This window comes from Enoplosus armatus, chromosome 6 (genome assembly GCF_043641665.1).
Source record: "Enoplosus armatus isolate fEnoArm2 chromosome 6, fEnoArm2.hap1, whole genome shotgun sequence".
NCBI classification, from domain to species: domain Eukaryota; kingdom Metazoa; phylum Chordata; class Actinopteri; order Centrarchiformes; family Enoplosidae; genus Enoplosus; species Enoplosus armatus.
The window spans coordinates 10,216,952-10,241,436 of NC_092185.1; the positions used below are offsets into that span (position 1 = coordinate 10,216,952).

A 24,485-nucleotide genomic window follows, 5' to 3' on the forward strand; every position below is an offset into this window, starting at 1 on the left:
ACTGCCTATCTTGTGAAGAACAGCATGATAATACCTGGAATGAGATTTTTTTCCCTTTATCACATTAGGTGACAGAAAGTCAGGCTTCCACAGAGGAATATTCGTATCGACTAATAATACCCACTTACTTAAAAACAAGCATAATGTGTCTTCATTTATGACTATATAATATTCAGATTTTTGGTGTGTAGTGATTAAGGTGGTAAGAGATTAATTTCCACTGAGGTGACTCCTTGTTTGTGTTTTCTTTATACATAATAGTCTCTTTCTGATCAACTCTCCTTCTCTGAAATATTTCTCTGTTGCTGTGTTATATATAGTATATAGTATACTTATGTGAATGCACACTGGATATCTAAAAACAAAATCTATGACAGGACTTTTTTTCTTTTTTGCCTGCCACTGGATTGTTAGTGTATATTCTGGTGTGAGTATTTACTTTGCTACAGAACAGTACATAGTGCATAGCCTCAGCGAAGGGTAGGCTCTTAACCAGATGACAGAATGAAGATAAAACAGCAAACACTGTCTCAGCTGTTAGTGGGAACATGTTTGAATATCACTCGGCCTTTCAAAGCATCGCCAGCTGATTTAATGGACGGACTGAGCAGCAATGCTATGAAATTCAATCACTGAATCATGGTTGACTCCACCTCTACGCTTGTTACATTCCTGTGAGCCGTACGTGAAAGCGTCAAAAGTCTGAAGGCAAACCGGAACTTCTTCAGCGTGCTTCGAATGCACTTGAATAAAGGGGAGTGAGAGGAAAATTAAATGAAATGTTCATTGACCACAGGGACAGGAAAAAAAAAGACAAAGTGCAAAATCTGTGTAATGAAATGTCTCTCCATGAAGAGTCTGCTGTTCCTCAGTTTTCCCTCTTGTAGGGTTTTGTCTTTCTCAGCAAGTGCACTCTTTCCTCTCAGTTTAAAATTAGTCACTCCACATAACATGAAGCCGGCCTCACACTATAGAGTCTTTAATCTCAGAGCCCAGTCTGACTCGTGGCCGTGGGCATGTGGGAGAAATCTCTACATGGCTCTCTCTCAAGTTCAGAGGCCTCTTCTCCGACTCTGAGAAGCTCTTGCTGTTGTCGGGTGACGAGCACTCGTGCGGTGGAGTGCTGCAGATGTAGTTGTCGTTAAGGGTCTGGTAGCCCTTGTGATCTGACACCGACGCTGTGATTGTGTTGCCGTTTAGCGGCAAGTTCTCAGCCGGCTTCCCCACTATTCTGGGCTTCTTCTGCTGCATGTTGGGGCACTCTCCCTCCTTGAGCATGGATTTCATGTGGTTGCGGTTCCTGTAGACCACGAATAAAGAGAAGATCACCAGGGAAAACGCCAGGAGGGCACACACCACTATCAGCTCGTTCCAGTAGGTCTTAGTGTTGATCTGCGGTGAGCGGGCCTCTCCCGGCAGGATGATGAACTCCTCCTGGGAGATCTGAGGCGTACGTGAACGGCCTGTCAGGGTGGTGCTCTCCTGCTTGGCCTCGCCCTTCACACAGTAGTTTGCCAGCAGCTGTCTGAAGCCTTCCTCCACTGACCAGCACTCGTAGGTTTCCTGCCTGTCAGCCTGAGCTACCACTACTAGCCCCCCCTCTGGACTGGGGTAATGGAAGTGACCTGCGCTCTCACTGAACTCCCACCTCCTTTCAGCCAAATTAGAGCGCAGCTTGCAAGGCAGTACCTTGAACGTGTTGGCTGGGATAATGATCACCTGGCATGAAGACATTCCTGTGCAAAGCAAAGCAGAGGCACGGATCAAGTCAGATATTGCATGAAATAAGCTTTCACCGCTTTATCTAGTGCAGAATTCACACAATGAACACATTGAAAGGCAAAGCATGGACAAATCCAGCGCAGAGTGCTGCTCTGTAAATCTATGACAGTCTAGAGAAGAGGAGTTCACTTACGTGTAGGTGGAGGTTTTGCAAACCGCGGGCTTGGCACCGTCTTGTTGCAAATAGCTGATGTGTCTGCTTCATCTACATCCTGCTGCCAGGCACTGAAACACATGTATCTAATCAGAAATGTTCACATGCAGGCTCTTAACCCTCTTATATTTACATATTTTAGAAATGTTTGTCTAAAAGCTTTAACTGCAAAACTGTTTGTATGTTATCGGGCAGAGGGATGCATACTTGCTTGCTGGAGCCTGTCTGACATCCACACACTGCCTCCCGTTCCAGGCACAGTAAGGATCCCTGGAGAGGATGCACTCCCCGCAGCTCTGATAATTAGTGCAGTTAGCTACTGGGACCTCCACCAGTTCAGAGAAAGAGGAAACATAAAGCTGACCCTGTGGAGGAGAGACGATAAAGCAGGGGACAGGAAGAAAGTGCCCCACATAGTTACTGGGTTACTAATTTGATCCAGAATCTTCCTTGACTGACCCTGAACCAAATACAGCACACTTTGCTTTTTTCAACACCAGTTTAAAAGGAATTTGTTTGCCCGAACGTATAAATCTAAGCAGAGTATCAAAGACAAGCCAGGATTCAGGAAGTGTCACAATTCCAGCTGTTAAAACCCCAGATGTTGAATGTTATTAGCTCATTGCACATGAGGTCTGCTTTAGGCTGTGACTCTTCATGGCTCATGGTGTCTCTAAACTGCCAATAAATGCATTTATTGAGCTTGTTATTAGTTCACACCATGAGAAAGCCCTGTAAAACAAGCCGGGCTTGTTTTCTCTCTCAGCACTCCACCATACCTTTTCAGCGTCCAGCTCAATGTGTTGCACCGGTTTGGAATCACGGAAGAGCACCATCTCCTCAATGATGTGCATCTTATTGTTGACATTAATGGCTTTATGAAGTCTCCCATCATCTAGAAGACACAATATAACTTGAAATTAGATGTTTTATGAATGTTGAGAAATACAGGAGAACACAGAGGTTGAGGAGTTTGTTTGTGTGTGATTGTGGGTGTGGAGTCCTTTACCTGTTCCAATGAAGAGCACATTATACACCTTTTTTGCTGCCTGGACTCGATGGACAGCGATCTGCGTGTAGCGAACATTACGTTTCAGCAAGAGAGGCTGGCTGCGGATCCCGCTGTCCATCAGAAAGTGGTCTTTGACAAAATTCAGCACCTTGTCTGGCATGTGCAGCGAGGAGGAGATGCCCTGTTCCCTGGCAGCGTTTGTGATACACTGTGGAGGCAACACACTGAGTCATTTACATACATTCACTCTCATTGGATTATGACACCGACTGCAGCTACAGCACCTCAATGTTTCTTTTGCTTAGATTTTTCAGTGATTGTGACAAGCCTGCCAGGAAATGAAATTGACTGTAGTTTGATAAGAATCATGTTTAGGAGGAGGGGGCGGGGAGTGACGCCAGCTCGACAGATATCAGCAGTCAAAATCGAGGATGTAACCGGTGAGCAGACAGGAACGCATGAAACTCGTTCATACAGCCGACATGATGAGCTGCTGGGTGCTGACATGTATGTGTCTAGAGGTTCTCCAGCAGAGGGCAGCAGGCAGATACTCACCACTCCCGGCCGAGGCTCTGGGACCGCATGGTTGTATGTGTACCACTGTTGAGTCTCTCGGTTGACCTCCCGGTATCGCCCATTGAACGCCTTTTCCACCTGGTCCATAGTGAAGGAACACACTGCAGAGCTTCCTGAAGCTCCTTTATACCTTAGAAGACATAAACAAGCATTTCAACAATACTGATTGATCATTCATTCTGATCTTGTATAAACTTTAAGAAAGCCGTCTGTGACCTTTTATAGAGGGGATGTTTTATTCTGAAAGCCTAAACAACTCTGTACAGAGACTCACTGATTTTAGAAATACTGTAGTGTACTATGTTTAACTGCCCAGGGAATGTAGATGGCAAGTAATGAGCTCTCTTCTCTTGTTTAAGGTGAATGTTTTTGTACAGTACATGGTCGCTCCCCATCAATTTAATGAAATCTTAATTTAAATTAGTCCAGATTTCCCCAGAAGAATGGCAAAAAAATATCACCAAATGTCACATTTTATTTAATAATTTAACTGTTATATATATATATTTATATTATAATATAATATATACTTTCTGTAAATTGTATCTCCCTACATCATGGTCAAAATGTTGTTTCAAAGGTAAATAGTGTGTAATTGTGTAATTGTACATTGTAAATTCCTCTTTAAGGAGTGCGATCCTAATTCATTAAACCCACCAAAATTCCCAAAAATATTAGAGGACCTTGGTGTCCTCAAAGCAGCTATGGCCCTACTTGCACTTTGGTTTACATTTTTATAGCATACCTCAGACAAATAGATCAGACAAATATTTTTATTCCTCATGTGTGTCAAACTTGCACAATATATCTGAAGGTATCACTACATCATTTTGGTGATGTGTTAATCAAAGCAGTGAAAGGTGGTCCTCACCACTGAGATGTGAAGACTCCATAAAACACAGTGTTCTTCCAGTCCTCGGGGCTGGGCGTCACCACGAACATGTCTTGGATGATGTTGAAGGGGAAGCCGTCATCAGGCAGAGAGCACAAGAGCTGAGCCTTCAGGAAGGTCGTCCATTTCTTCTGCAGGACCCTCTCGCCTCCCATGTCACCCTGCAAGAAAAATAATGTCGGTTTGGAGATGTTTAACATGCGGCCAGCAGAGGGTGCAATAATATAAGAATGACACCTGTCTGAGGTGGTGACTGTTGACAATGCCTCTGAAAGAAAACAGTTTGATTTGATGGGATCTGACAGGCTTGTAAAAGGCATGAAACAATGATGCGCACCATATGGTGTGTTGCCATGGCACACCGTGCATACCATAACATACAGTACATATTATATTAGGGAATTCTGTCATCTTTATCTACCTTCTTGATGACTAAAACAGAAAGAGACCGCTGTGTCCAAAGGTGAAGCTGTTTGAATTGACGTAATTGAAAAACGTTAACCTCATGTAGTAAAACCATAATGAGCTAAATCAACTGTGCCTGTAACACAGATATACCCTGAGGCAGCAGACTTCTAGGTCATGAAAACAATATATATCATCACAACTGGCTTAGATAAAAAAAATACTTGGTGCTTTGAGGAGGGCAAATGCTTTTAAATGAAAGAGAAAAAGAGGCATTGCTCCCCGACAATCCTTCTTCAGTGACACCACCGCTGTGATCCGCCGCCTTTGGCACTAGCCTTCAAAGTGATGTGTGGCATGGGACCTCCTTGACAAGCAGACTAATTTGTCTACACAGATTGTACAATAGGATATTTGTGCAAATTGGACAGCAACTACATGTTTAAACCTCAACGTGAAAGTGATTTACAGGATGTGATGAATGACTGTAAAACAGACTATATTCCTACAGGGAGTTACAGGCCTCAGGAAGGTGACTACAAATGTTTCACCAACACGAACCAAGAGCCTGTTTTAGTTCTGCAAAAAGACCTGGGATTTAAAGGGAGGTGTCCTGATCTGCTTCACCGACTACACTGTGTGTTTACATTCAGTTCATGGCAACAATTATTCCAAATTTCTCACCGGCATAGATCTAACAAGATGAAGGGACTAAAGAGAAATGCTAAATTATCTAAACTACATGAATCCCTTTAACATGAAGCTTCAATTGAATCCACTTTAGCATTACATTAATCAGAGGAAATGGCAGCGCTGGATGTGAGGGGAAATGGCACATGACCAACACTGAGCTTCCGAAGCAATTACTTATTGTAGTAACCCAGGCAGATAATGAGCAACATACAGTATAGTCTCCAGTCCTGCTGGCTGAACCTAGTTTTATAATTTAATGCCACTCTGTGCTTAAACTGACTTCTGAATAATTGAAGCAAATGCATCCCGTTCATTAATCCCTTGTAAAAGCATCCCTTGTTCAAAAGGCTGTTCAGAGAGCCATGAGCATGGCAGCCAGTAATGGCTTCTTTCTGGGAAACTGAACAATCCTGCAAAGAGAACATGCTTAGTTTTGTTTGTTTCAAGCAGAACATTGTTTATCATTCCATAGTTAGCCTCGATGAAGTGGAACCTGTGTACTAAACACCTGAATGAACAACAAAGAGGGGGACTGCGGCCAACATAATAAGTCAAACAAGGGATTGAATTTAAAGTAACAATTTATTTGATGACTATACGGTATTAGGAACTGACACCATCTTCTTCATTTACCTAATTTTTAAGCTTTTTTAAATCCTTTTTGTATTACATTTGTTTGGGACGCTCACTCCCATAGTGACACATAATTACTCATTTCCTTATGGGTAATCTGTACCAGGACACTTTATATTCAGCACATATTTTAACCATATGTGAGAGAACCCATCGTAAACATGCTATATGCGTCAATATTTATATATCTGTTAACTGGAATTTTTTTTTTTAATTGCATGTGTCGAGTGGAGAAGATGAAGAAAATATAACCCTGTGGGCAGTGTGTGACTGAAACAGGCCTGTGATTCACAGCTGGGTTTTCTACGGTACCACCTTAGGGTTTATATCTGACGCACACACTGTGGGTGGTGTCTTGCCTTTACGTGACAGCAGGATGACTGTCCGACACACACCTGGAGATGGCCAAGGCCTGAAAATAAAAAAAGAATAAACTGGCTATCTATGCAGATTCCTAAAATCAACAATAATGAAAAAAATACATACTAAAATAAAAAAAACATTTTAGATGGTGTCACAGGATAAGATGTCTTCGCCATCCTCAAACGACAGCTCTAACTTGACACATTCTCTCTGACGTGAACGTCAAACTGTCAAGCTAGTATTTTTCATTCTCCTTGGACTGTGACAAAATTGTTTTCGCAGAGACAAGCAGCAGTCTGATCTGGAGAACTGGTTTGTGATGTTATGAGGTTGGCAGAACTGAGAAGACCCTGAAAAATATTAACATATACTGTGTGAGGTCTGCATTTTAGTTTAAAAACCCTGGGTTTAAGTATTTCAGCAGGTGATAATCCATTTCTGTGCATGGATCTTGTGCTATTGTAATCTTAAGCCATTTTGAGTTGGCTTCTGAGTCCTGTCCGAACACAAATATTTGGGGAAACATGATAAGAATTGAGGGAGGAGAGGATCTGGAGAAAAAGAATCAAACAGAGGGAAACATTCAAGAGGAATGTTTTTCTGTAACAAGAGATCCTGCGTCACTGCCCAGAAAGACTGAGAGCTGTACTCATCATATTTAAGATGTTAGAGGCTTTCAGAAGGCTACATATATTTGTCTGTATGACCATATGGTGAACACAAACAACCAAACACACACACACACATACACATGAAATGCACAAACACACAAACAAACTGATAGATTCCTACAGTGAGGGGAGGGGGTGTCAGGAGATGTTGCTCAAGGGGAAAAAAGGCCCCTTTAGATGGACTATCTGCCTTCAAGCATCACTCACCTTACACACGCGAGCAATGCGCGACACAATGGTGTTGTCAAAGAAATCAAACTCCTTCCCTGCTTCACTGAAGAAGAAGTAAATCTTATCGTCATCACCCACTAGGTTGCCCTTGGGCAGGCTCTCCTGTATGTAGGCAGAGCCAACAAAAGCCGGGTCTGAAAGAAAAACAACGTGAACAGTACTGTCAACCTACAGTATATGAAACTCAGGCATCCAAGGACAGACGTCCCTATTCCCTCTGACATCAGCACACGAAATGGAAAATTCAGCTACAACAGGGACTCTGACAGATTGCAGGTAAACACTTTTCATCTACATAATCTCTAATGGTGTCAAATCCTTGACTCCTCATACAGCATATCTAGCACAAACAGTTTACATATAATCTCATATAAAGATGTGATATTAAATTAAATATATATAATTTGTATTAGATGAACATATTTTGAAAAGCACTGCCTTCCAGCCAAAGCACTGTACCTTGAAGCCAGTTGAGTGAGTTTTCTGTTTTTAGAGCAGTTCCTTGGCTTAGACTCTTGTAAATGATGGGTTCATTTCCTTGGAAATTACTGACTGTACCGGCATACAGCTCTCCATCTGCAACGCAATGAAGAAGACCAGCATAATCACAGCGTTCACCACGAGGGAATGGGCTTCTGCGTCATACACAGTAATGAAATCCAGAGGTTATACACCAATTTGTCTCCATATCAACCACCTGTATCTAGTTACTTTACAGATTCCCACAGTGGCCTCTATAAATCAAAACATTTAAACAAAGCTTGATTTTATCAACAGCTGACAGACATTCTGGGACCTACCTGCCATGATGGCGGTGGACTTGTACTCGGGGTTGAACGGGCAGCGGCTTCGTCCATCCTCTGTGACAATCTCACCAGTATCACTCTTGACAAGGGAGAAGTCTGCAGTGTTCTGGAGAAAACACACACACACACACATCAAATGTCACATGCTGAGTTGAAAAGTAGAGCTGTAACCTGCTCTGACAGTGGCCGCTGTCTGTCTGTCCCAAAGTGAAAAGGTGGTCAGTCAGTCTTTGGGCAAAGTTGAAGCAAGTCAACCCTGTATGTTTGTTATGGATTGTTCTAAAAGGCTTTAAAAGATTTGTAGAAAAGGATTGCAAACTGGGTCGATTCTTATATAATCTGATTACATGCATTAAATATTTTGATCCATTTCCCTTCGGCACAGGAGATAATAAAATAATGCACATACAGTTTATTGTATCTAGATGGGCATGGGCCCCAGCCAGACTGCTAAGTGAGCTGAGACACAGGAAGCAGCATGCATCCGATTTTAGATGCTCTTCCTCTAGAATCTAATTAATGAACACCACATATAAAGTCCTGCATCAGGGGTAATCAATTTATCTAAAAAAAAAAAAAAAAAAAAAAAAAAAAAAAAAAAAAACACTGCGTTTTAGACCCTCACAAAACAAGACATGCACAGGTAGAGTGGATCTGCAGACAGCAGATCACTGCAACAGACACGACATATCAACACTTACTATGTAAGCGCAGGTGGGGCTGAAGGCGTACGTTCCACACACGTACAGGTGAGTGCTGTTCAAATGTAGTAAAATCTTGATGTAGTTGAAGCAATCCGTCTGTGTTAGAAAATGGTCGAAATTAATTTATTTACAGCTAACATACTGTAAAAGGATATAGGTTCTAAGATAAATACAAAGATTTTTACCAATTTTCATCAAACAATAAAGATTTTTTCAAAGAGAGCACATCTTTTTTTAATTCCACCATCCAAAAGTTTCAAGACACAGTAGGTTACAGAGGCGTATTAGAAAGTAAAGATAAAAATGTAAAGAAAACACAAATGATCTGCAGACTTTACCATAGTCCAGCAGTGTTTTACAAACTGTCAAACTAGAGTGTTTGTACTGCAAATTGTATTATTAAAATCCAATTTCCACTTTTGTGCCATGTTGTTTTTTCATCCGGAAATTCTGAGATCGTTTTTTAACATTAAAAAAAAACACTGATTCTTTCCAACGAATAACTAATCATGAATTCACAAGGGTCTACGTCTGTATGTTTACATATGAAAGTAGTCGTGGAGTAAGCTGACAAATGAAAGTACTGAAATAGAGGAAAAGTTGAAGGAAGGGAAAGGAAGGGAAAAATCCATTGTTTGAATGGAAAGTTACAACTTGACAGGAAATTTCCAGGGTTCTGCCCTGGGTCCGCTTCCAAAGTGCCACGCAACAATGGTCAACTTGACCAATGAGGCAAACCTGCAGTCATGTAAACACAGTTTTAAGCCATCTGAGATTAACTACTTGAGCTTTTACACAAACAGTTCACTTGCCTGCAGGTCTTTGCCTTTGAAACTGCACTCGTCTCTCTTCCTCTCTGGAGTTTTCCACGTGAGCTGCAGGGGAGAAACACTGTCAGAATCATACTGCAGGTCTAATACAGTGAGGTGGGTTATATTCTCATTGGACTTTTGGGATTGTATCATATTAACAACCATATTCTTATTGTACCTCTGGGATCCTATTAGAACTGCATTCATATTGATACAGTATACTGTACATGATACTGCAGTGTTCAGACGCTCGGCTCTTACATTTCTTTGTAGCTTGACTGCACTGATATCAGTGAGGTTGAGAGCGAAGAGAATCTCCCGAGCACCAACGTATAGCATGTTGTCTTCTTTACTGAGGAGAAGAGAGGTATAGTTGAAGACTCCACCCACTGAGAAACTTCTGGTTGTCCTCTCCTTCGCATCTAGACAGAAAGAGACACAGACAGAGGAGACAGGGGATGTAATTCATGATTCATTAATCTGACCACTTTGAATATGAAGAGATATCACACAGTACATTAAAACTGATGAAAGCCATTATAGGCTTTTGAAGACAGAAAATGCAAAAAGGCACTTGAACATGCAAATTAAAACATTTTGAAGATGGTCATAAAAATTCATGTACACCAGATATACTGTAGATTTTCTGTCTTAATTAGACACACTAGCACAATGCGTCACTCCTGGCGAGCCTCACTGACTTGTCTTGTTTCTCATGACAACTACACAGCGCGGAAACGTTTTGTGTGTTTTAATGTTGACGAAGAATGACATATCACCTACCTATGCAGAAGCAATGCATTTTTAAGCACATTTTTCCCAGCATTTGCGCCTTTATTAGACAGCTACACAGTAGAGAGCTGACAGGAAACGAGGAGAGAGACGTGGATGACATGCAACAAAAGGTCCCAGTCGGACTCAAATTGGGGATGTTGCAACAACACGGTCAGCATCTTAGACCTCTAGGCCACCAGGATGCTCCAGAAACATACATTTGTAAGATATAAACGCCTCAGGTCATTTCAGTCTGCTTCACTACTCACACTGTTATTGGACTTTGACTTTGTAGGGCAAATATATCTACTACAGGAGATCTACATCTAAGGATCTGGGCCTCATGCAGTATTTGATACACCAGAAAAAAAGAAATCAACGTGTCTGTGTTTCTCTGTGTGTGTGTGTGTGTGTGTGCAACTTCTAAATCCTGCCAGCTCCTCGTCAGAGAGAGACAAAGAAGGAAAGAACGGGAAGAAAATTCCTCATGCTTCTCCTGCAGTAAGCGAATGATTTGCTCCAACCACATTAACACCTCCCAACTGAAGCCAGGTTAAATCATCAGCTCTCCTAATCACTGCTTTAAAGGTCCATGTGTATCTCAGATTTGCAGCAGCCTGGAGGCTTTCACTGCTGGCGCAGCTTGAACAACTTGCCTTAATTGCATGCCAGCATAAACAGAAGCAGGGAGCTGATGGAAACTCGAAGTGACTGTAGCTCTGATACAGGACCTTTGCCCCTGTAATGTGACAAATGAGGGAAAAATAATAGACCAAAGCAGTCCATTGATTTTATTGAGGGAGGTCCTCTAATATTGTTTTTCTCAATGATGTGATTTTATGTTTGTAGAAGAATGTTGTTCTCTGTGTTATCTGTTTCATTTTTTAAAACAGCAAGGCCGTCCCCAGAGTAATAATAGTAATAGAAGTTAATACTATTTTCTTTGGACCCTCCTTTTGATTTACGAATATCTCAAAAACAGTGCTGAATTGGTTCAACTCATTTCATCATTAATAACCAAGAGAGTACCCCAATTTAAACCATAACATCTTAAAGGAACAATACTTTTCACATAGCCACCAATCGGACATTATAAATTGAATGAGAAATTGCCAAATCTATGGCAAACATCACAAAATAATAAATACTTCATCACTTGTATTACTGCCACCATAACGAGTGAACTGGTAGTCATGCAGAGCTTTATATGACACATTTAACTTATTTCCCTTTTGTGAATGTGGGAAATGACTGCTGGTAGAGATAATGTTTAATCACTTAGATCCATGAAGAAATTTAATATAAATCTTGGGCCAGAAAACAAAAGAGAAAATCCCATCCCTGGCTCTCCCCAAAAACAGTGAGACCACCTTCCTTTCAGCAAAAACAAAAAATAAATACCCTCTCTCTTTTCCATCTTCCCCCTAATATTTTCTGTACAAACCCTCAGAAAAAAAAGTCACAGTCATACTTTCAATCCGCAAGTCAACAAAAACATAATGGATTATTATATTAAGACAAGGGCAGTTTTACTATCGGCAATGGACCTCATGAGGCAATCTGCACTGTGTTTTCACTTCCGAGACTTATAAGAATCCCACACATGGCAGATTCATACTGGATTAAAACCACAGATGCTGGTGGTAATAATTACAATTATGGCACTTCCCGGCATAAAACTAATCCAGGCCAGATAGAGCAAGGTGTCATTAAGTTGCACTGCTAATAAGCACACTATGTGGTATCTACCCTGTAGTACGTGTGACCTGGTATAACCTCACCTCCGTGGGTAGGTACAGGAGGTTGAGAGACTTCCTCTCTCTCGGGAAAAAAACATGTTAATAGCAGTCCATCGCCGCGGCAACAGAGACCCATATTGTAGTTAAATCTGTCCGTAAAACCACAAGAGGCTTTGCTCTACGTACTGTACATGGACCCATTGGGGCCGTTCGCTCTATCCTTTTCACTATCATTACAGGATAAATGGAGTGCTGCTCCGTGCCGGTACGGTTCCCCCTACTTTTTTCCTCCCCACAGAGCCTTGGGCAAGTTTAACTGTGATTTACAGAGTGAGAGAGAGGGAGGGAGAGAAAGGCCAAAGCCTGAACCAAAACAAAAGCTTTGAGGGATTTTCACAGAGGAGGATATCTACACAATTATTCTCTGGAGTCAGATCACCACTGTCATACTCAAAGACCACAGCTGACGAAGAAAAACAATAGGCCCCCTAATTGAGTATCATTAACAAGATCCTGGAGGGTTTGCAACCACACAAAGCTTTCCATTTACAATTTCAGGAATACAATCATCTTTCTGTATGACCTATTGGTTTACGATGCCTTATTCCTCTGAGGGGTAGGTAATAATGGTATATTTTAACATTATGTTCTCTATTAATAAAAGGTATGCTTAAAGAATCGACTGGTTAGTCTTAAAATGAAAAATTGCAGCACAATGTTTAAAGCTGCTCTAATTAATGTTTCATATAAACAACTACTAGGTATAAGCTTTTTAGCGTCTTTCAGCTCATTGTTTTGATTTCACAGCCTGGAATTTAAAAAGTAACTAAACTGTAAAAAGAGAGACCAAAACAGCTAAAAGTAAAAGTGAATAACGCTAACTGACTTCTTCAACTTTGACATTTACTTTTACAGGTCTTTACTGTGATTTGAGGTCTTGATGGCATTAATACAGCACACACCAATAAGAGATGTGGAGAGATAACAAAAAGAAAAGGTAAGAAATACGTCCCTCATGCTATCAGAGAACCAGGGTTACAGCAGCTGTATGAATTTGTCCTGAAGAACATTATAATAAATTCTGAGGATTTTACGGGTAGTAGTGTTGAAATGATCAGTTGATTAAAAGTTAATAGCCAAACATTTTGATAATCAAATAATCGCTTAAGTCAGTTATAAAGTGAATATGCCAAACATTCACCGTTCCAGCTTCTCAAATGTGAGGATTTGCTGCTGTTCTCTGTTTGTACTATCATGAATTAAATAGTTTGGGGTTTTGGACTGTAGGAATGGACGACATTACCTTCAACTCAATCAAATGGTGATGTGATGGGCATTTTTCACTATTTTCTGACAGAATATAGAATAAATTATTAATCATAGAGATTAGTTAATGAGGAAAAATAATAGTTGCAGCGTTACGAGTTATCATGTATGTGGATGTGAGTGGCAGTCATAAGCAACTACCTAGTCCTGAGACCACAAAACCCAGACAGAATAACTGCTAGAGGTCGAACGCCGTGCAGACTGTTAATGCTGAAACAACACAAGCTAATGAGTGTACCCTACTTGAACTTGTCCTACCTTCTCCTCCGCATACACCACAGTCTCTTCAAGAATCCCCTCTTTAGTTGTTCAACCGTCTTGAGGTTGAGGGGCCATTTCATGACAATGCAGCCCCAGCAATGTTGTGGTGTACGTTGAGAAGAGGACAGGACGGTTCAGAGGAAGCACTTAAGAGTGGAAGAGCAGCTTGTATCTGCTGCAGCCACAGAGAGAGGGTGTCAGAGAGGGCAGCCAAGTGACCATCATGTCACTACTGAGAAGGTACAATGTACGGTAACATTACACCGTAGTTCACTTTGTTAGACCTCTCGTCTTCATCTTTCTTATTTTTAGGCTGTATTTATGTCACATGAGCCTTTTCACAGCGACCATACAGAATATATGTTCGGTGTATGTAACTTTGTTTAATGTCAAAAGACTATGAACTTCTACTTGAATTATTTTCAACACAAGTAACCCTTGCGTAATTTCGGTGAACTGACCCTTTAAATGTTACTCAAAGACAGGTGACAATTAAAGCAAAAACATGAATAAGAAGAAGGGTAGGTCTTCAAGTGATTATTGAAGACAGAGAGGGATTCAGAGTTGGGTGAGATGCTTTAACTACAGGACTAAAAGGTATCACTGAATGGTTTGATGAGAATGAAAATGATGTGAAAGCTATGTCATGGCCTTCACAGTCCCCTGATCTCAAACCAATTGAAAACTTACAGGATGGCAGATTTGGTTTTAAGACTCTCCACCACGTTCATCAAAATACCAAAATGAGGGAATCTCCTTTGGAAGAAAGATATTAATCTCTCTAGTAGAGCTCCATAGACTTCTATCTCTATCTATAATCTATGCAAAGGCCCAACATCTTACTAAGACACTTGTTTTTTTCATTTAATTCATCACCCATCTTTTATTTTTTTGGTGCTCACAGCATTTATAACTTACAATTGAAAAACTCAACAGGAGCCCGACTTTCCAGGAACAATGGCCCTTTACATTGCACAATCCACACAAAAAGTCCCTATGAAAACTGAGATCTGTAAATTGTCCAGAGTGTCTGGGACATTGCTTCTGGAAAGTTTTTCAGTTGTAGTTTTTCAATTCTTTGAACACCACAAACAACAATTTAATTCACCTCCATTGTATTTGGGAGGGGATACAACTTTCAGAGGTGGATATCTAAAAATCATGGTTGTGTTTTTTGTATTTTGGATGAACTCATCTTTTAAAGTCAATAAACCAATGGTTCATTTTCCCATTTTTCCCAAAATGTAATTTAAGACAGCTACAGACAAGAAACAAAACTAAAACCTCTCTCCACTTTGCGGTCTCTGCCTGACTGGTGATGGAAACACAGGTCACAGGTCAAGCAGGTATATGACTCTCTGTGCAAAATGAAAACAAAGATGGAGCAAGCAGGCAGAGCTGGAGGACTTAACACCTCACTGTATCCCTGTTACCAGACCTCTGATCCAGAGAGAGCAGCTTTGTCTGGCTCAGAGCATTTCCATGACCCTTTATAGAAGTGCACAAAGAGCAGCTGTAAGCAATATGAGATCATTGCCATTATTATGTAATTAAAAGTAATTTCTGCAAATTACACTGCTAAATAGATTGAAATACTCGCCTAGACTAGCTTGCTAATCTATTTAAAGGGGAAATTAATTATATTGGGCTTAAAGGAATCCTTCTACATTTTTGCCGCTGATTTCCTGATGGGTCTGTGTCCCAAAAAAAGTAGAAGGATAATTAAAAGTGCGGAACATCCCCTCTAGAGGGGAACTGTAGAGTAATTTGTCCTTGGTGACAGAGATCTAAGTGCCTTCTTTTGTAGGGCAACTGTAACAGGCTGATTCAATCAGAGCCCTCCCTTATGAGGGTGCCGCCTTTATCAGCTCTTACAGCTGTATGATCCAACGATTGCATACCTCATTTAAAGCAACAGTTCTTGTTTACTTTTCGTAAGACACTACTACAAGAAAACACTGTTGCAAACAAATATACTGTATATGAGTGGCAAATTACTCTGCAACAAACTCTCCATACGACTGGATCAAAATCTGTTCATTAGTAAACTTAGTAAACTAGTCTTTGCAAACAAGGGAGACTGACTATTGTCATTAAAGATAAGGAACAGCTCGACTTTAGTGCCAAGATGATGTAATTTGAAGTAGTTTGTACTTCAAACTACATCTAGACCGACACTAATGAAGATTAGTGCCGGTCATAGTTCACCAGTAGATGGCCGCTTCTCTTTATTGAGATCAAGAGTAAGCAATAGACTCATGATGGGTCATCTTTAAGGGACACATGACCCATTTCTAGTCTTCTGACCATAAACATGACCTACATTCTCAAGGACTATAAGAAGAATGCTGGCAAGCAAGAACATAAACTGATGCAGGTTGACACTAGGTAATTAATCCAACTTTAATCATAATATCACACCAGCAGTGCTGCATACAGATTGATATATTTATATTAATATATTATATTGGAAAAAAATATTTTCTATATCTTCATCATAACTGTTTTGAAATCATTGAAAATATATACATTATTGTATATATAAACAATTATATTTTATCATTGTCCCAGTCCACCAACATGTGTCAAAATGATAAAAAAAATTGTAAAATAAAAAGTGTTATGATACCGCAAAAACATTGGAAAAGATGACGATAAAAGATGGTTGTATGGCATTGCAAACATCAGTGAATTAAAAAGTAAAACATAAAAAACATACATTACTGTTCAATGAAAACCATGTCTCACCAAACAAGATTAATGATCAGGTGTTCTGTTTTTTGGTAATGAAGAATCTACACAGGTAGAGCAAAGAGACACCCGGGACAAATGTCTTTGTCTTCATCTGCCTACTGTAGTTCTTCAAGGACTTTGCTAGGGATAAAACAGATGAGCCCTCGTAAATCCAATTGCTTTGAGAAGAAGTGAGTAGGACCCTCTGCGGAGAGTAAAGCAACGACAGGAAGCCGCAGTGCCAACAGGAGTCCCACTGGGTCAGTGTCAGAGCAACGCCAGGACACCCACTACTGTTACATTGTCTGGTGACATCAAGACATAAAACAGGCCACAGTGGAGCGCTAACAAAATTATCCCAAGTCATTTTAAACAAGCTATTAAGAGCTGAAATGGGTAATTGTGTGGGAGAGTAGACCTGGGAAGCTGAAGGACAGAGACTGAAGCATCTGGAATGCATTAAGACAACAGGCCAAGAGGGTCAGTTCATCGGGAGATTCATTAGGCAAGCTGTGAGCCTGCTGTTTGCACTGGTAACTTGTGGGGCTGCATCTTGTTAGCAGGATATTGTCTTCACTGACTGCACCGTTCAGATGCTGAGATTGGTGGCAATTTTGAACTGTGAACTGTGTAAATGCTGCAAATACTGTAAATGCCAAGGAAAAAATGTGGAGATAAAGTATGTGCATTACGTATCCACACAGCAGGGATGAGCAATAACAGGCTTTGGTGGTGCAGTTTATTGGGGGGATAGAAACTAATGAATCTGTTAACATTTAAACAAAACACTTTCCCCCAAATCTTTTAAACCTGTAGCTAGTAAAAGAACCTGCACCTCAGCTCTGAAAGATCCTTTTCTCATGAAAAAGGTTGACAGGGCAATCTGCTGGTCAGGGAGCAACACAAGCTAACCCCGGATTAACCACAATAATGTAAACCAGCTGCTGTTTCATCAGGAACTCACCATGACCCCTTCTTCTGAACAGGGCTGGAGCATCAAGAACAAAGAGACATGAACACGAGGTCATGACATGTTTCTGACTGTACAGCAGCACTCTGACCTGACTAGCCTGACTCCATGCTGTGTATTTACAGTAGGAGCAGAGACACAGTTGGGGCGTCCTCGCAACACCTTGAAGATAAAGGTGCGGATCATTGACAGAGTTTTTCAGGGTCTGCTGAGTTGGATTTATATCTTGCTCCCTGGTGGATTGGACAGCGTCATAAACCGCAATATCAGGATCAATGATATGTTTTTTCATGATGGATTTAAAACAATCACTAAGATGGATAGTCACACATACAGTGCATTACTGAGTGTACATATTACAGCGTCATATAATCACCACCTGTTGCATTTACTGCTGTATGTTTAAATTCAAATAAATCACCTAATATTACTCTGATACAGATTGAATCTACAAAACAGGATAATAGCTACAAAAGCTAATGTTGCTTTCATGTTCATTTCAATGCAATCTACATAACAGTCCATAAAAATCTACTACTGAAATGATTGGTTGACAAATTGGCCAGTCAATCAACCAAAAATGTATGTATGATCTAGCTATCAAGTAGAAATATATATAAAAGACTGATTTGAATATTTTGGTTTTATTAGCTGTTGGCCAATAACAATTTAGAAAGGCTGCAAATTCAGATTCTTTTAATCATCAATCAATCAGCCAGTTATTTATTTTTTTTAATTTTTTTTAAATGCAGATGCCTTCAAGTTGCTTGTTTTATCTGATTAATGGTCTAAAACCCAAAGATAATTAATTTATTATCATATATAAACACAGAAAAGCAGCAAATTTTAAAGCTGGATCCAGAGATTTTTGGGGGTGTTTTTGGCTGAAAAAGGATTTCTATTACTATTAATCCATTATCAAAATTGTTTCCGTTGTTATAACATCACTTTGGGCTCTGTTAAATTTTGATGAGCCCTGGTACACTCTTGTGGACTTTAACAGGTCTTTAACAAGTGATCTAGTGGAGTGTGCTTAAGCATTGATACCATTAAGAACTGCTGTTCAGCTATGTGGCACCAACACAGTATTGAAAAGCTGTTATCTCACTTGACACTGCTGTCATTTTGAATTACTTGAGGGTGGTTGATTCGACTGGTGTAGACATGACAGCTTTTGAATAATTAAAAATGCTTTACTCCCGGCATGGCCCCTAAATAAAAGTAAAGCACGACTGTCCACACATATGATGTCTAACATAGGGCTGAACAGATCAATGGGCAAAGACAAAAAACATAAACGGCTTATAGGTGTGCCTTTAAATAGTGTTCCAACACACTAAGCCATTCAGCATGGTCTGCATTAAAGCCTGGAACAAAAGCAGAGAGAAAAGCAGATGCAGGCTCTACTCCCTGAACCCATGATCCGTCCTGATAGGCGCATAATGAGAACCAGACAAGTGTTCACACCATAACACATACAAATCCCCATTCATTATTCATGGCAGATTACCCTCTTCATTAAGGCCGAGGCAGGGACCATGGGACCGAGAGGGCAGGGGAGAAGAGGAGGGGAAGTCGGTCTACGAAAATGTTACCGGATGAGAAGCAGCCAAGCAGCTCTGGCCCGCCTACACTACTGAGGTTAAGGCATCAGGCATGCAAACTGTCAAGCTAACTGGCATCCAGATAGGACAGAGAGAGACCAGAAACCATGACGAGACCAGGCGGTTTCTGCTTTATAAAGTTCAGGTCCCTGAGGCCCGCAGCTCTGCATTCTGCTTTGATACTGTAAACACAATGTGACAAAGCCCTTCTGCGGGAGGCTGGAAAATGTCAGTGTAGCAGAACCGACATTACCACAGCAAGACAACTTCTATCACCAGGCCCCGCTAACCCTCATCAGCAGGATGAAGCTTGTTTTTTGCCTTAAATCATAATCTAAAACTGGTCTTTTAAACACCAACATCATGCTAAGATCTGTCTTCAGTCTTTTTAGACATCCTTGGTCTCACTTACTGCATAGCTAGTACATTTAAAGTCATTATGAGCCCTTAACCATGTCACAATAGGTCAGGAGGACCTGATAAAATTACTCTTGTTAAGTCTTATGGTGGATCGTAACTACCTCTGTTGTTAAAGCTGTCTCATTTCCTGCATGACCCCTCATTGAAAGGTCAGAGCTCATCAATGTGGTTAGTTAATAAGGTTACAACAACATAAATGCTACTATAAAACAAGGTGATGACTGAGGATAAGTCTGGTTAGCTCCAATAATATTACTAGACGCAAAATAGCCTCAGCTATACTGAATCCATAGCACATATGCACAATCTAATCTTATATGATTCTGACATGTGGGTTTTGCATGTTTTATGGAGGTGTTTAACATTGGCTGCACACCCTGAAAGCAAATCTTTCCATCAAAGCAGGGAGAAGTGTGAACGTGAAGCATCTTTTCAGTGAGTGATTGATTGCGTGTGTTGTTGTGAAACGCTCCGCCAGGGCCGAGCTGTGGGCTTTGTTGAGGCTGGCAGGTGAGAGAGATTACCTGTTGGTATAGAGGCCCTACATGAGGGAAGGTACAGGCTCAGACAGGCAAGATGGCTGACCTATTTGAAAGCTTGCCTGGCTCAAAACTGGCTGGAAACATACTGGAATTTTTATCTATGTCTATAATAGATTACTAAGTAGAGTGCTATCAACACAATCTTCCCCCTCTAATGATGCCTGAACGTGAGTCACTAACGGCAGTTCAATCATTGAAAGCCTGCATTGATCTCATAATCCATCATTTTGTTTAATTTTCCATGAAGACACTAAGGCCCAATACATGTTTAAATCCAGCTTGTCATCCAACAAGTGCACTCGTAGATAATTTGAATAATTACATAAGTGATGATAAAATCACTACTTGGCACTAGTGGCCATGGCACTATCTATGAAGAGAGCATCACAAATCATGCTGCACAGAAAACCAGCACAAGAGGCTAATTTAACAATATCCCCAACATATTTTAAGGGTGAAATACGACAAGCATATTTGTTATGTTGCTAAGCTGGCTGGATGGTTTGACATTCTGCAAGCAAACAAAATACAGATTATGTAAAAGCAATGACTCTTCAGTGCTTGAGAGACTATGTCAGACTGCCCTCAGTAAGTCGCAGCACAATAGGCCTGTTCATTTTGTAATTATGTCTGACCCGTAGGTACTCGACAGAGCCACCCGGGTGGAGCTGCCATTCACAGTGCAGACTTACATGGATTTTAAATCATTATGGTGAAGACAAACACTATTTCACCCATCCAAATCCTTTTAGCTCTTACAAAAGGACACATATGGAGTGTATTGATTTTTTTTCAATGGACAGAGTTAATGAACAAGGACACCACTGGGAATTACATAATCAGGCCTGTATGCAGAATGTGAGAGGATAAAATGTAGGCATACTTTGTTAGAATCAAGAACTTTTAAATAGTAAATAATTCAACAGAAAGCAGCTGCTGTTTCTGTCGAAAATCTGTGATATACAAGTTCCCAGATTATGCAGGGACTAAATACTCCAATATAGTAGTAGCATGTTACTGCAATGTCTGGTAATTCTACAGTCAGGAAGTTGATAAAACTTACTGTAGGAGAAGGTGAGGCGTGGAGTGACATCGTTTTCCGTGACGGCTGTATGAAAGCAACCAACAAAGAGGAGAGTGTAGGCTGGGAGACAGAGCCAAGCCATACTCTTTGTCCACATGCCTCCTCAGGACCGCCAGCCAACTTGCAGTATTTGCCTTTCAGGTTTTTGGGGAATTCATGAAGAGCGTCTTTTCTCAAGCCGTGTTTATTTTCTCTCCCTCTCTCTTCCTGTAGCTCCGGACTCCTTGAATGCACCTTCTGTGCACTCCTTTGGGCCTGCAGAGGAAGATGATGCTGGTTTGGAATGACGATCTGTGACCTCAGAACAAGACAGGAAGCCTCCACCGATCAGCCTCCATGCGCACACGACAGAGCAGGGTCTCAGCTGAGATCTGGAAAAACATTCGAAGGGAAAAACATTCAAATCAGTGCTTTGTATAAGCAAGCTTGTGGGGTTCTTTATTGATCTGGAAGCATAAGTGGATTCATTGATTAGCTGACTGAGAAGAACCCTATTCTGGTAATCAATTAATCTTTTTTTTTTCAAGCAAAGATGGTTCCTGCTCAATTGTGAGGATTTGCTGTTTTTCTTTGTCATATTCAAAAGTAAATTATCTTTGAAGCAACCAAAACTGACACACAGGCAAAATTAAAATTTGAAGATGTCACCTTGGAAAACTTACTATACCTATAACGGTTTCTTCACAATTTTCTGACATTCCATAGACTTAACACTTAATTGGTTAATTGAAAAAATAGCTGTAGTTACAACTATAGTTTCTTATAATGGGTACAATTTAAGCTCCATCCTGCACAGTGACAGCTGCAGTGCTAATAGGGGCACTAGTTTAAAAAATGTCTTTCCGTGTCATTGACAGTGTGCTGACAGCAGTTTTTAATCATACAGAACAAACAGAACAAAAAATCTGACGACACAAAACTTATACCACATTAAATTTGAAATTGTGTGTGTAAAAGTGCAGCAGAACAAAACCAAAGTCTACTTCCTCCATCTCTGGGGCTCAAGCTGACCTTTTCCCTCCACACTACAGATGTGAGGTTGTATGGTATTGCTTTTAGTTTCTGTTCAGAGGAGTGAGCGAGTGATATCACTGTATTGATCATTAACAGAATACTACATGAACACTACAGTGTGTTTGTTTGAGCACAAGGCTCAGGTCAGGTTAATTTGACAGTGTCAGTTGCTGAAAAACAACCATACGCTCCGAAACCGCAATCTCTCCATATCTCAACTGCAGGTACCTGCTCTATTGTGCACCACACAGGAAAGAAAGGAGAGCTTTCTTGGAAATCTTTGTTAAAGCTTAAAGACAATGAAAAGGTGTGACACCCAGATAAAAGCTCATGTTACAGGAGTTTCTGTCCCACAGCTTTCCTTGGTTGAACTTTAGTTTAGTTACCTAGTGGTGAGAAATGGTGTGTATGCATTATAACCACTGATACTGTAAAATGTTTTGATTCCCACAGGTTGTAAAAGGCTTTAGTTCTGCCTGCTCTCAGTTGCGATGAGGAATTTATGGAGATAAAAGTGAACAAAGCCAAAGGAAATTGATTAAATATTTGCATAGGCCTGCTGTTCAGTGTTCCTCAAATCAATATATATCACTGCAATTTAACTTTTAGGGACCATTTAAGAGTTGACAGGCTGGCTAACATCTTTATCCAAAACTCTTACAACAATTCTTAAGAAAACATCAGGACAAAACCACGAGACAACTATTATACCAATAATGGAGTTATGGGGCAATTCAGTGATGCTGATTAACTGGATGTAGTGAGACGTGAAGGGAAATTCAATACAGACATCCCAGTTACAACTGCGAACGCTCCATTACAGCTGCCACAGGGAGCTCCTCATTAAATGCAACCAACGGGAGATTCAGTTTCATGCGAGGTATGGCAATCAATAGCAAAAAGTAGCGAGTGAAGCTATTCCTGTTTTCTATCAAGGGGCTCCTGACTCTTAGTCAATAAGCAGTCTGACACTTGGTGCAAACACAGACATCTCCAAATCTGAGCTGGGAGGATGACATTTGGAGGAGCAAGGCGGCCATGATATAGGCCAGAGAACAAGACACAAAGAAGGTTATTTCTACAGCAGTAGACACACACAAGACTTGAATATGAGAAATACAGGCAGATGTACTCCACTGTGTCAATTTTGTCTCCAAAAGGAGGAATAACACTTAGTGAAGCAAAGGACAAATTAAGTCTTTTTCTTCTGAGTTATGTTGTTTGAAATAGGTCGTTTCATTAAAAGCCTTTCAAAATAAAACAAATCCATGTCAACATGAGAGCTAAAAGATCATAATCTATCATTCCCCTTACCACTGGTGCACGGTCCAGATTTATAAAAGCTATAAAAAGGAAAAATAATCAAGGATGTCTGGACATTGAAGAATTTCAGCCTACAGCAGCGAAACTGTGACTTTTAATGATCATGATGTCAAAAGCAGACGAGGTTATGAGAGGCTTCAGCTTTGAAACCCCAGGCTAGATCAGACATTTTTGGGACAATGCCCCCTGCCAGCAGCCAACAAGATGTCAGTGGACTATAACATGTAATAGACGAGGGGTGGGAGCCATAAGCATCATTAGTGTCCTTTGTGTGGAACAATTCAAAAGCGAGACACCACTTGACCAATACACAGTGAAGCTAACATTAATTCTGGGTTTGTGTGACAGTCAGAAAAAGAGGCCTGCATGCATCAAACTGGATCTGACTGAGGTACGTAGAGAGAGCTCGACTCAGCGTGAGCGAGAGAACAAGGGCCCCTCTGACAGCACAGAAATCTATATGCAACTCTGCACTTCACTGCTCTCTCCTGCATGATGCATAAACTGAATCATCCCTTTCACTCCCTACACAGACGTGATAGTGTGCTCTGGCTATGGATGATACTCTCCCATCTCTCTGTCTATGATCTCCTCTTAAATCTTTCTGGAGTTTCTTTTTATATCCCCTGCAGCAACATATCAGCCTTATCAGATCAGTTTGACATAATCATTGCATATGTCAAACTTTTACTACAGATTATAAAACACTGAGGGTCTAATCAAAGGCACAGCTTTGGTTTTATTTGTGGAAGGACATAATTGACTCTGGGGTTTGTCAACCAGACTTAAGTGAATGCTATTGATCTATATACATTTATATGAACCTAGCAAATAACACATTATAATGAAATAGATCTTTGTGTACTTCATGAGTCTAACAAAAGCATAGAAATGTGACCTGAATTTCTTTATTATTAATCCACTCAACTTGAAAAGCATATGTAGTTTCATTAATAGAGAA

General features: G+C 40.5%; 1 protein-coding gene across 1 annotated transcript; it reads right to left on the reverse strand.

Moving 5' to 3' along the window:
• Nucleotides 1–933: 933 nt before the first annotated feature.
• sema4ba (sema domain, immunoglobulin domain (Ig), transmembrane domain (TM) and short cytoplasmic domain, (semaphorin) 4Ba) lies at nt 934–21,345 on the reverse strand. The gene is given in 15 exon segments (XM_070907666.1): nt 934–1,736; nt 1,916–2,007; nt 2,144–2,301; nt 2,716–2,831; nt 2,946–3,156; nt 3,504–3,654; nt 4,396–4,577; nt 7,389–7,546; nt 7,872–7,988; nt 8,213–8,324; nt 8,920–9,018; nt 9,735–9,797; nt 9,996–10,156; nt 21,167–21,285; nt 21,287–21,345. Coding segments are annotated over 15 exon segments (2,571 nt in total). The 3' UTR covers nt 934–963.
• Nucleotides 21,346–24,485: the final 3,140 nt, after the last annotated feature.